The sequence below is a fragment of the Tarenaya hassleriana genome, unplaced genomic scaffold, assembly GCF_000463585.1.
Source record: "Tarenaya hassleriana unplaced genomic scaffold, ASM46358v1 Cleome5, whole genome shotgun sequence".
Lineage (NCBI taxonomy): Eukaryota > Viridiplantae > Streptophyta > Magnoliopsida > Brassicales > Cleomaceae > Tarenaya > Tarenaya hassleriana.
Window position 1 is genome coordinate 5,905,499 of NW_010967707.1, and position 11,908 is coordinate 5,917,406.

General features: G+C 41.4%; 3 protein-coding genes across 6 annotated transcripts in view; 2 read left to right on the plus strand and 1 right to left on the minus strand.

Annotated features, from left to right (window-relative positions):
* Positions 1 to 1,193: 1,193 nt before the first annotated feature.
* LOC104827253 (peroxidase 57-like) lies at positions 1,194 to 2,990 on the minus strand. Its single transcript, XM_010560392.1, has 3 exons — positions 2,751 to 2,990; positions 2,149 to 2,606; positions 1,194 to 1,610 (listed from the first exon to the last, which is right to left on the minus strand). The coding sequence occupies exons 1-3, from the start codon at positions 2,955 to 2,957 to the stop codon at positions 1,310 to 1,312; spliced, it is 966 nt and encodes a 321-aa protein (XP_010558694.1). The 5' UTR covers positions 2,958 to 2,990; the 3' UTR covers positions 1,194 to 1,309.
* A 3,031-nt stretch (positions 2,991 to 6,021) lies between these two features.
* On the plus strand, positions 6,022 to 9,374 carry LOC104827254 (protein QUIRKY). Of its 3 annotated transcripts, none has more exons than XM_019204090.1 (2): positions 6,022 to 6,909; positions 7,025 to 9,374. In XM_019204090.1, the coding sequence occupies exons 1-2, from the start codon at positions 6,124 to 6,126 to the stop codon at positions 9,293 to 9,295; spliced, it is 3,057 nt and encodes a 1,018-aa protein (XP_019059635.1). In that variant the 5' UTR covers positions 6,022 to 6,123; the 3' UTR covers positions 9,296 to 9,374. The 3 variants fall into 3 exon arrangements, with proteins under 3 accessions (XP_019059635.1, XP_010558695.1, XP_010558697.1); XM_010560393.1 differs by having other exon boundaries at positions 6,022 to 6,885; positions 7,001 to 9,374; XM_010560395.1 differs by having other exon boundaries at positions 6,022 to 6,846; positions 6,953 to 9,374.
* Positions 9,375 to 10,148: 774 nt separating this feature from the next.
* LOC104827255 (histone-lysine N-methyltransferase SUVR3-like) overlaps positions 10,149 to 11,908 on the plus strand; it is a 2,431-nt gene continuing 671 nt past the window's right edge. The window contains exons 1-2 of one of the 2 annotated variants that reach the window (XM_010560396.1): positions 10,149 to 10,964; positions 11,590 to 11,867. In XM_010560396.1, the coding sequence (XP_010558698.1) occupies positions 10,160 to 10,964; positions 11,590 to 11,867 (1,083 nt within the window). In that variant the 5' untranslated portion in view covers positions 10,149 to 10,159. The remainder of the gene's footprint in view (positions 10,965 to 11,589; positions 11,868 to 11,908) is intronic. The other variant, XM_010560397.1, reaches the window with a different exon arrangement.

The window sequence follows — 11,908 nt, forward strand, 5'->3', positions numbered from 1 at the left end:
CCCCCCCCCCCCCCTCGATTAAAAAAAAAGGGTAATAGGGTTTATTTTATTTCAAGTCTTTTTTTTTGTGGTTCTTGTCGTAGTGTTTATATACTCTGTGCTTTTTTTTTTTTGAAGTTTTTTAGTGCCGGACGGGAAAAAAAGGAAAATATCGTTAAAAAGACTTTTTATTTTATCAGATTAAATCGATAGAATTTAGTTTAAATACTACACCATAGTAATATCTTTATCAATATACAAATATAATCTTAACAAATTTGATATATGTCTTGATTAGTATTAACGAATCTTTTTATTGTCAATGGTATTCATTGTACATGGTATTTAAAGAGTCAGATTGCCAGTAAGAGGTATTAAATATCATTTTTTTAATCAATTAAAATGTCAAACATTGATATATATTATTTTATTAAAATTTAATACAGATGATATATATTATTTTATTATAATTAAAATTTACACATTGATACGGTAGAAATTAGAGTGTTTTTGAGTTTTTTTTACTCCTTCCGTTTCAACATAATTGTAGTTTTAGGTTATTTTTCATGTTTCAAAATATTTGTCATTCTATATTTTCAAAACATCTTTTTACAATACTTTTCAATTTTATCCCTAATATATTTTAATAAATTATTAATGACAACATTGTTTTTATCATCAAATTATATTAATAAAAATATTAAATAAGGGTATATATGACTTTTTATTTTATTTTTTTAAATGTGAGATAATTTAAAACTACAATTATTTTGAAATGGATGGAGTAATAGTTTTTTAATAAACATCCAATCTATAATGGTATCCATAAATGTGCCCTGTTCATCTTCATGAAACTGTTGTATTGGTAACAAAAAAATAATAGAGAATTAAATGCATAAAATTTATTTCTAGAATGATAGCGTACGAGAAAATTGATGTATTTATTTCAACATCTATTTTTAAGATTGCAGCTATAGTTTGATTATTAGCATTGTTATGATATCTTTATAAATCTATATTATAATTCAAGTCACCAAGACAGCATGCGAACGTGCCCATTCGATGGTCCACTGGATGGGCCAATCATAAACCCAATAGATACATTATTAAAAGCCCATATGATCAAATTTTCTCTAAAAAAATGTAAAAAAATATTTTATGACCACACAAATCAAATTCAACTCTTTATTAAAAAAAAAAATCAAATTCAACACAGCAAACAGTTACACACATTTATATAATATCACAAATCAATTATATTTTTGTTATGAACCCACCCACGAAATCATTCGACCATAATTTGCATATACATATATATATGAATTAGGAGTCAAGCTCGGCGGTTGAAGGCTCTGCAGTTCTTTCGGATCTCTCCGGATTGACCAGTGAGCACTTCGATGGTTCCCATTTTAACGATAGATTTCACGAACTGGCGCTTGAAGAATGCGTTGTTGGCTTCGAACAGAGCCACCAGGCCGCGAGTGGCTCCCGCGGTAGCGAGCCGTTGGTCCAACTGCAACACTCCTCTCTTCCTTCTGATCTGTTTAAAGAACATGTTGTCGAACACCAGGGGTGTTCCCTGGTCCAATGCCGTTGTCGGGTCGTTTGGCCCCGCGCATGTGCTCCTTAGCCTATGACGTCAATTCTATGTAAATTAAAACCGTTTACAATAATATAATGTGGTTCTTTAACAAAAAAAATAGTATAATGTGGTTAGTATAACTACATAGAAAAAAGGTTATAAAACACCATAAAAACTTGATATGATATGAAAATTAGAGGTTTAGATTTCGGTTTTCTATTTGGGTTCGATTCCTTTTCTAGTCGCGTTTGTTTTTTTTTCGATTTAAAAAAAAAACTGTATCCGTTCAAGTTTTATATAAAATTTGATTAGGTTGCAATTAAATTTTTAACAAAAAAAATAATTATCTTAAAAACACGTTTTTTATTTTTTTATATTCGGTTTGGGTTCAGTGGATCGGTTATAAATAAAAATATCAAACCCGTCTGGCTTTTATCTTGGGTTTGATTCGATTATGGTTAGCTATTATTCCGTTCCAATCAGTTCGGTTTATGAATAACTGAACCGATTTCAATTCAATTCGTGAATTGATCGTAGATTTATTAGTTTCTCTTATATACACATCTAAACCGGCCGGTTTAACTCACCTGGCAGCCAAAACCGGGTCCATGGACGGGTCAGGTCGTCCAGTTCCCTGGAAATTAGTGAGCCGGTCTTGGAAAAGACTGCAATGGCCAACGCCGACCGTGTGAGCGCCCAGAAGAGCCACGGCGTCAAACGAGTTCATTCTCTTGCTCTTGAAGAACCCTATGGCTCCATCGACGGAGATGGTGGGTCCGGGAAGGTTCACGTCGAGAGGGCTCGACACGAGCCCGTCTCGACGGCCTGTCGGGACGGTGTAGCTGGGACCACCGGCCAATGCGACCGAGTCACGAGTGGCTAACGTCACGATGTCAGCGCAAGAGACGGTGCTCGGACACTGAGCCTCTAGTTGTGTCTTGATCTGGTCTATGAGATCGAATCCTCGTACGCTGAAGTTCGGTCCGGCCGATTTTTCCGACGTCCGCGTGGAAGTTGTGTCTATGAGGAGAGAGGCGTCGCAGCCCTAAAGGACACGAGAAATGGCATCATGAAAGATGATCATTAAGGGTCTTTATATATATACATATATATGTATATGTATATATGTTTGTATTTTTTGTTGGGCGTATATATAATGCGTGTTAATATATGTTTGCATGGATCTTACCCTAACGAAACAGTCGTGGAAATGCATCCGAAGCAAAGCGGCGGTGATGGTACGGTCGCGGCCGAAACGTTGGCGTACCAAATCACGTACGATAGTCTCGGCCTGAGGGCATGAACGGCTGTAGAATCCGATCCTTAGCTGAGCAAATGCGATCGGGAAAATTAAGAACGATAAGACAAGGAAAGAAAACTTATGGGCCCCTTTCATTTTTTTCTATATAGATATTATAGCGATACGATGTTTTGGTTTCCTGCGTTATGTATTGATATCAACCATGAGAGTGTATATATATACAAGGAAATGGACCGACAAAGGGGTGATATAGAATATAATAATGATTCGAAACGAATGCAGCCTTATGTCGAAGACGTGCGCAATTAAAGTCAAAGCTTTGATTAATTAAGAGAGGTAAACTTATTATATACGCAAGGGGGCGTGCGAGCTACTTTGTAGACATTCCCTTCGGCTTCTGTTGTATGATTATTTTTCTATATGAGATATTATATAGTCAAATTAAATCCAGCGATGTAGATAATGAGTTATACTCTTGATAACATGGGGAAGTACTTCATGTACTCCATTTCGATTTCACTAACCCCGTTGGTTGAACTTTTTTTTGGGATATAAAATAGTTTATACAATATATAAACTTATGTTTTTTATACAAAAAAAATATTTCCATTTTATAGGAACCCTAATATAAATCGATCGAATAGGATATTTTGAAGGATTGAACCCACCACATATGATATAGTATAGTATACATATATGTATTGTAATAATATAAAGGGATGTAGGCCCTTTCCTACGGAATTCGTACACAAACTGAATTAACAACACAAATGATTAACATGGAACATGCCCATGCATAATAAAGAGGTGTATATATATATATATATATGTTTCTAACTTAGTTGTCATTTTATACATTTTGGATTTTATATATTGTCATTACAATTGAATATTTGGGGTTTAGCTGTTTTGTTTTCTTTCATATTTGAGAGGTTTTGTTCGATCTTTGACAATTTGTAACGTCTGATTAGAGATATTTTCTGAAACATTCAAGATTTTCATTACATCAAGTGGAGATATCCAAAGTTTTAATCTTTGGTTCGTTTGTAACCGGAGATATCCAAATTCGGTGATCTATTTGTAAGAGAACGTACAAAACATGGGGAAGGATATTTACTCAAATTTCTTTGATTTTTAGGGTATGTAATTGAGACAAAAGTTTGGTGAACCCTAGGATTATAAAAAAAAAGTTAACTGGAGATTAGATTAGGGTTTAGCAGAAACATGGATTTCTGAAAAAAGGAACGGATCTGGTGAAAGAGGAGTATCCATTGAGCCGATTAGCTGTCCGCCACGTGGACCCAACAATATCCACGTCACCAGATATATTTTGTATAACCATCTCTTACTATTTATTTACATAAATAGTTTTGATAAAACCATTAATTTTCGACATATATATATATATATATATATTTGTATATACATGGAGCAATATGGGATGTATATAGGTGGAATACATTAACTCCTTTATTTATGGTCCACTCTTAGAGAACATTGGTCCCGAACTAACATGACTCACCGGAAAAATTTGTTGCAACTTATGGCCACTACCCATATATACTTTTTTTTTTAAAAATAATTTAAATATCATAAATTGGTTATTATAAAAGTTTGATTATTATTTTGTTGCGTCTGTTGATTTTTTTAATAAAACATTTTTAAAAAAGTTTGCATTTTTGGCAACCAAGAGTAGAAATGAGCTTTTCAGTATTTAGTTTGTGTTCGAATTCGATTTAGTTTCGATTCGATTTCAGTTTTTATTAAAAAAATTTATCTTTTTTTTTGTTTTTCGGTTTTTTACATTCAATTCTAGTCGGTTCGATTCTACAAAATTCGTTTCTAAAATATTACCGGTCGAGATTTCAAACCACTCGATTCAAAAAAGATACCACTTTTTTCTACGGTTCGATTCATAAAATTCGTATCGAAACGTCCGCCCTATATCTCATTCGGGATATTAATTATTTTTTTTATAAAAGGGATCGCGTTCTATTTAAAATTTCCCAAACAAAGAAAATAATATTAAATTGTCCGACAAAAGTTATCGTACATGCTTTATATTTACTTGATTTAATTATCTACATACTCATTCGTTTATTTGTATACATTTATTTAATATAAGCTCGAAAACAAAGCAACGTTCATTTTTGCAGAGGAAAAAAAACTTGCAGAAAAAAAAAAAGCAAGTTGGCTTCTTCATTCCCTTTTTCATTTACATTGAGTTGAGTTAATACAATAAAATAAAGAGGATTTGGTAAGAGCGGCCATATCACAAAGATTCTCTCATCTTTCTTTTTTTTTGTCCTTTCAATCAATCTTGATCCACTAAAAGTGTAATTTCCACTCTTAATTATGCTTAATGCTTTAATTAATAGTATGCTTCTCAAATGATTTCAAATTATTTATGTAATATTAATGCAAAATTTCTTATATTAAAAGTAAAAAATATAAAACATGAATCAGTTATGTGTAATCATAATAAATACATTATCAGTTATATAGGCGCCTAATAATTCACTTTTTTTTATATACTGAAAATAAGATCAATTAGGTGTATTGAAACAGTAACTAACGGCTTCTGATTGATGTTTTTTGTTTTTGCATTTTCGTAATAATTTTGTTGGGGGTTAGCGACAAGTACATGCAGCAGATTGCAATAGATTAATGAAAATATTAAAAAAAAGATCAATAGAACGCATTAGTAGAAAATGCCATTTGTATTTCCGAAAAAAATTATCCAACTTTTTTTTAACAAAATAAAGACATAAAATCAGTATAAGTTCCTAAACCCAAGTTTATATTGAAAAATCATAGGGTAAAAATAAAATATGTGAAAGCAGGTTCTTTGAACAAAATAATTGGTTTAGATAGTCTATATATTATGATTTGAAATGTATCATTGATAAGGTTACATTAGTAATGGTAATTGTTCAAAAATAATTTAAATTAAGTATGATTCGCTTTGTCTCCATCGTCAGCACCAGGCACGGTGCTCAGCCCTGCCAGCTCAGCGTGGCCGAAATTAAAAAAACAATAAAATTCGAGGAGCTTGTAAGCCACGTGGCAACATCTCCTCACGTGTTTATGATGACGTGGTTGAGCTCCCCCGCTTCATCCTTTTTAAATCCCCCACCACCAATACGCTCTCACTCACTACTTTCTTTATACACTCTCTCTCTCTCTCTCTCTCCATCTAAGTTGCGTTTCTATCTTAGAGAAACCGAAGATTTCAATTTTCTTAATCTGAAACGAATCCATCATCTAGGGTTTTGATTTTTTTTTCTGTTACGGTACAAAAATGGCGGATACTGCTCCGAGAAAGCTGATTGTGGAGGTCTGCAACGCCAAGAATCTGATGCCGAAGGATGGGCAAGGGACGGCGAGCGCGTACGCGATCGTCGATTTCGATGGACAACGACGGCGGACGAAGACGAAGTTCCGAGATCTGAATCCGCAGTGGGACGAGAAGCTTGAGTTCCTCGTCCACGATCTGGAATCCATGGCGGAGGAGATCCTAGAGATCAATCTGTACAACGATAAGAAGACCGGGAAGAGAAGCACGTTCCTCGGTAAGGTTAAGATCGCCGGAAATGCGTTCGCGAAGATCGGATCCGAAACTCTAGTGTATTACCCGTTGGAGAAGAGGAGCGTGTTCTCGCAGATTAAGGGAGAGATCGGGTTAAAAGTGTATTACGTCGATGAGTCTCCGCCGCCACCACCGGAGGCGGAGCAGAAACCGGAGGCAGCGGCCCCAGACGGCGCGGCCTCCGGGGAGGAGAAACCGCCGGAGAATCCGAAAACAGAGGAGGAGAAGAAGGAGGCAGAGTCGAAAACAGAGGAGAAGAAGGAAGAAGAGAAGAAAGAGGAGGAGAAACCGAAGGAGGAACCAAAACCGGAGGAGAAATCTGAGGCTCCGGCGGAGAGTACGGCCAAGCCACCTGACGCAGCAGCGAAGTCTCCGGCGCCGGCGTCAGCTTCCCCGGCGGAGGGGCAGAATCCGCCTCTGGCTCAGGCGGAGAAGGCGAAGCACAGAGATGGAGAAAAAACGGTGATAGGAAACCAGCATAGTCTAACCGGAAGCGATCTAGAGCTACACTCTCTAGCTAACGAATCCGCCTCTGGCTCAGTCGGAGAAGGCGAAGCACAGAGATGGAGAAAAAACGGTGATAGGAAACCAGCATAGTCTAACCGGAAGCGATCTAGAGCTACACTCTCTAGCTAACGACCGAAACCGTGGCGGTTACGATCTCGTGGCTCGGATGCCGTTTCTGTATGTTCGCATCGCGAAAGCAAAGCGAGCGAAAAACGAATCGAATCATCCGATCTACGCAAAGCTAGTGATTGGAACACACAGCGTGAAAACGAAGACGCAAACAGGAAAAGACTGGGACCAAGTGTTCGCGTTCGAGAAGGAGAGTCTGAATTCGAGCTCGTTGGAAGTTTCCGTCTGGAACGAAGAGAAAGGTGAAAACGATGCGACGACGGAAGATTGCTTAGGAACGGTGTCGTTTGACTTGCAGGAGGTTCCAAAGAGAATCCCTCCAGATAGTCCATTGGCTCCTCAATGGTACAGTTTGGAGTCGGAGAAGTCACCGGAAAATGACGTCATGCTCGCCGTCTGGATCGGGACTCAAGCAGATGAGGCTTTCCAAGAGGCGTGGCAATCGGATTCTGGCGGGTTGATCCCGGAGACCCGATCCAAGGTTTACTTGTCCCCGAAGTTGTGGTATTTACGTCTAATGGTCATCCAAACCCAGGATTTGCAGCTTGGTTTGGGATCTGAAGCTAAGCAGAAGGGCAACGCTCCAGCCGAGCTGTATGTAAAGGCTCAGCTTGGCGCTCAGGTCTTCAAAACGGCTCGGACGCATATCGGGTTGTCCCCTTCTTCGGCTGGTTCGGGAAACCCGACATGGAACGAGGATCTGGTCTTCGTAGCCGCTGAGCCGTTTGAGCCGTTTCTGGTAGTGTCAGTGGAAGACGTGACGAACGGTCAATCGATCGGTCAGACCAAGATACACATGGGAAGCATCGAGAGGAGGAATGATGACCGGACAGACCCGAAATCGAGATGGTTCAACCTCTCTGGAGACGAGAACAAGCCATACGCCGGTAGGATCCACGTGAAAGTTTGCTTGGAAGGTGGGTATCACGTTCTAGACGAGGCTGCTCACGTGACAAGCGATGTCCGAGCTGCCGCTAAACAGCTAGCCAAGCCACCCATCGGTTTGCTCGAGGTTGGAATCCGAGGGGCTACAAATTTACTACCGGTGAAAACCAAGGACGGTACACGTGGTACCACCGACGCATACGTTGTGGCTAAATACGGACCGAAATGGATCCGTACACGCACAATCCTCGACCGGTTTAATCCGAGATGGAACGAGCAGTATACGTGGGATGTGTATGACCCGTGTACAGTTCTCACAATCGGCGTATTCGACAATGGCAGATACAAACGGGATGAATCCGGGAAACAAGTGAAAGATAGAGACCTTCGGATTGGGAAAATACGTATACGTTTGTCCACGCTAGATATGAACCGTGTGTATGTAAACTCTTACGCGTTAACGGTTCTACTACCGAGTGGGGCCAAGAAGATGGGAGAGATTGAGCTTGCGGTTCGATTCTCATGCCCGTCGTGGATTAGCGTCATACAAGCTTACACAACACCGATGCTCCCGAGGATGCACTACGTTCGGCCTCTCGGTCCAGCCCAACAAGACATCCTCCGTCACACCGCAATGAGAATCGTCACTGCCCGGCTCACGCGGTCTGAGCCACCGTTAGGCCAAGAGGTGGTCCAGTTCATGCTGGACACTGATACGCACGTGTGGAGCGTGAGGCGTAGTAAAGCCAACTGGTTCCGAGTCATCACGTTCCTATCACGCACCGCTACTCTCGTTCGCTGGATCCACGGTATCCGTACTTGGGCCCACCCACCGACCACCGTATTAGTTCACCTACTTCTCGTGGCCATTGTCTTGTGTCCACATCTTGTCCTCCCGACCGTTTTCATGTACGCTTTCTTGATCCTCGCGCTCCGTTTCCGTTACCGCGGTCGCGTCGTTTTCAACATGGACCCTCGTCTCTCCTGTGTGGACGCTGTCGCGGCCGACGAGCTCGACGAAGAGTTCGACGGGTTCCCGACGACGAGACCGCCGGAGATCGTACGGATCCGGTACGACCGGTTGAGGGCGTTAGCCGGAAGGGCACAGACACTGTTGGGTGACGTGGCGGCACAGGGGGAGAGGTTCGAGGCGTTGGTCAACTGGCGGGACCCACGTGCCACGGGGATATTTGTTGTGTTCTGCCTGTTGGCGTCGTTTGTGTTCTACGTCGTGCCGTTTAAGGTGTTCGTGTTGGGGTCCGGATTTTACTATTTCCGACACCCGAGATTCAGAGACGACATGCCTTCGGTTCCCGTCAACTTTTTCCGGCGACTCCCTCCCATGTCCGATCAGATCCTGTGATCCACGGCCTTGTTTTTTAAAATTTTTTGTCTTGTCGTGTTTTATATTTTATTTAATTTTACCGTACCATTTATGTCAATTATAGTAATATATTAAAGTTTTTGTTGGAAGGAGTGGTAAAGGAATCGTCGTTCTCGTTGGGAGAGCCAAAAAGATAAAAGTGGGAAAAGTGACCGTTAAGGGGTTTTGTGGGGGGCGGGGGGGTGGGCAATATTCAATTTCGTTGAGTCAAATAAAATCTTATTTTTATTGGTGGCTTTAGGTACGAAAGCGGTATGAGATGACCGTTGGAGCGCCAATCAAACTCCGACGATGACACGACAACAACAACACTTATTTAATACAAAATTAATTACCTTATTTAATTCGTAAAGCCAATTAATTCAACTAGCTATTAGTAACTCTTTTCAGGCCCAGCAGTGGGTGGCAAAGTGGTGTGGGCATACGCAAAAGCGCTCCACAACCACGGTTCGAGCCCCGCCACTGGACAATCACCTAATATAAAAAAAAACTCTTTTCAGAACTTATACCAACCTTGTATTCTGTATAGTTTTAATTTACAAAGTGTTCAAACGTTTGTTTTCTTCGGTTTGGTTCTGAAGTGTTCGCGTTCGAGAAGGAGAGTCTGAATTCGAGCTCGTTGGAAGTTTCCGTCTGGAACGAAGAGAAAGGTGAAAACGATGCGACGACGGAAGATTGCTTAGGAACGGTGTCGTTTGACTTGCAGGAGGTTCCAAAGAGAATCCCTCCAGATAGTCCATTGGCTCCCAATAAGCGACCTCTACGGAATATCATAAAAAATCTCCACTTTTTCTTATTAAGATTAAGAGAGTTTTTTTTTTTTTCCGGCTATCTTCCAAGAAAATGCAACAACAATCACCCAAAAAACCTCGTCTTGATGAAACCCAAAGCATCACAGCGACTACCAGTGCTTTCCTCCGATACGCAAACTTGATCCTTCCATGGCTGACTGCCCAAGAGCTCGCTGCCATCTCCCTCACCTGCAAAACCCTTTCCCTAATCTCTAAATCCATTACACTCCGTCGTTCCATCGACGCCGCTCGTTCCCTCGAGAACCTCCCTGTGCCGTTCCGCAACGCCGTCGATGGTCACCGCTACGCCTACTTCGTCTACAGCCCGCGTCAGGTTCTCGCCTCCTCTTCTCCGGCCTATCCCTCGCCGCGACAGAAATGGGGAGCGGCTCCTGATGCCCGCGAATGGGACGGAATCGGTGGGAATCCGGTGAGTCGAGTTGGTCCGAACTCGGGAAATGGGTCACAGGATCTCCCAGATTCGGTTTCGGTTTCTAGTCATGGAGAGGTCAGCGATTCAGGTGTGATGGCAGAGTCGACGTCTGAAAACGGGTCGAGGCGTTCCTCTGACTCGGCGGGTGGATTCGGGGTGAATCTGGTGGACGAGTCAGGGGAGAGAGTTGGTGGGTGTGGCTGCGTGACGTGCGACGAGGGGTATTGCCCGTGCCTGGCGCTTGCGGGCGTGGAGATAGCGAAAGAATGCGGGTCGGGTTGCGGGTGCGGGTCGAATTGTCCCAACCGAGTAACGCAGAAAGGGATTTCGGTTCGTCTGAAGATCGTAAGAGACGAGAAGAAAGGTTGGTGCTTGTACGCCGATCAGTTCATAAGGCAAGGCCAGTTTATCTGCGAATACGCAGGTAAATTCTGGTACTTCTGGAAATGATTCCGTTGTTTGCCCAAAAAATAAAAAAGGTTGAAAGCTTTGGGGATGAATGTATTAGCTCGTTCGGCGGAAGAAATTGAATTGAATTGAATGTTGAATTTGAGATTAGAAGAACAAAGGAACGTTGATGTCAGGTTCTAGGGTTGGAATATGGAAATGTAGCTTCATCTGAACAATGGAGAGTTTGATCAGAATGGTCTTCAGGAGATTATGGAGGAAATTTTAGATGCTTGATGATGATTACGAATTGCTGAGCTAGGAGAGAAGAACATTAATACCAATCTGTTCTTTAGTTGTGGTGATTCGTGATCATTTGCGAAGCCAGTTACTGGTCTGGTCTGAATCCTGTTATCGTTCTCTGTCTAGACCCCTTTTTAGCCAAATTTCGACGCTGCTTCTTAATGTATAGTGTAGAATAGAATTCTGCTAGTTAACTACTAAGGCTGTGTCGATCAATCGCTGGTTTGAACAAGGGAACAAGATCGATATTCGTACACAACAGCGCTTGGTCTTCATCGGGTTTTTGTCTGCAATAATGTCCACCCATTTGTTCTCTTCAAAACTAACTCCATTGTTTTGTTTTGTTTTCCCCGGAAAAGGCGAGCTCTTGACGACAGAGGAAGCGAGGAGACGGCAGAAGATGTACGACGAACTAAGATCGACAGGTTTCAGTCCAGCACTTCTGGTGGTGAGGGAGCATCTTCCTTCGAGGCAGGCGTGCCTAAGGGTAAACATCGACGCCACGAGGATCGGGAATATCGCGAGATTTGTCAACCATTCGTGCGACGGAGGAAATCTGTCGACGGTTCTGGTCAGAACATCGGGAGAGTTGCTTCCGAGGCTTTGCCTGTTCGCACGGAGAGACATAGAATCGGAAGTGTATCAGGTACGAAACGAATCAAGTCATGGATTGTAGAT

Excerpts from the sequence above, each read along its gene's own strand:
- LOC104827254 (XM_010560395.1), top strand. The coding sequence starts at position 6,124 with ATGGCGGATACTGCTCCGAGAAAGCTGATTGTGGAGGTCTGCAACGCC. Across the intron at positions 6,847-6,952 it reads CTCTGGCTCAGGCGGAGAAG|TCGGAGAAGGCGAAGCACAG; the intron begins GCGAAGCACAGA and ends CCTCTGGCTCAG.
- LOC104827253 (XM_010560392.1), bottom strand. The coding sequence starts at position 2,957 with ATGAAAGGGGCCCATAAGTTTTCTTTCCTTGTCTTATCGTTCTTAATT. Across the intron at positions 2,607-2,750 it reads TCCACGACTGTTTCGTTAGG|GGCTGCGACGCCTCTCTCCT; the intron begins GTAAGATCCATG and ends CGTGTCCTTTAG. Across the intron at positions 1,611-2,148 it reads GACCCGGTTTTGGCTGCCAG|GCTAAGGAGCACATGCGCGG; the intron begins GTGAGTTAAACC and ends TTGACGTCATAG.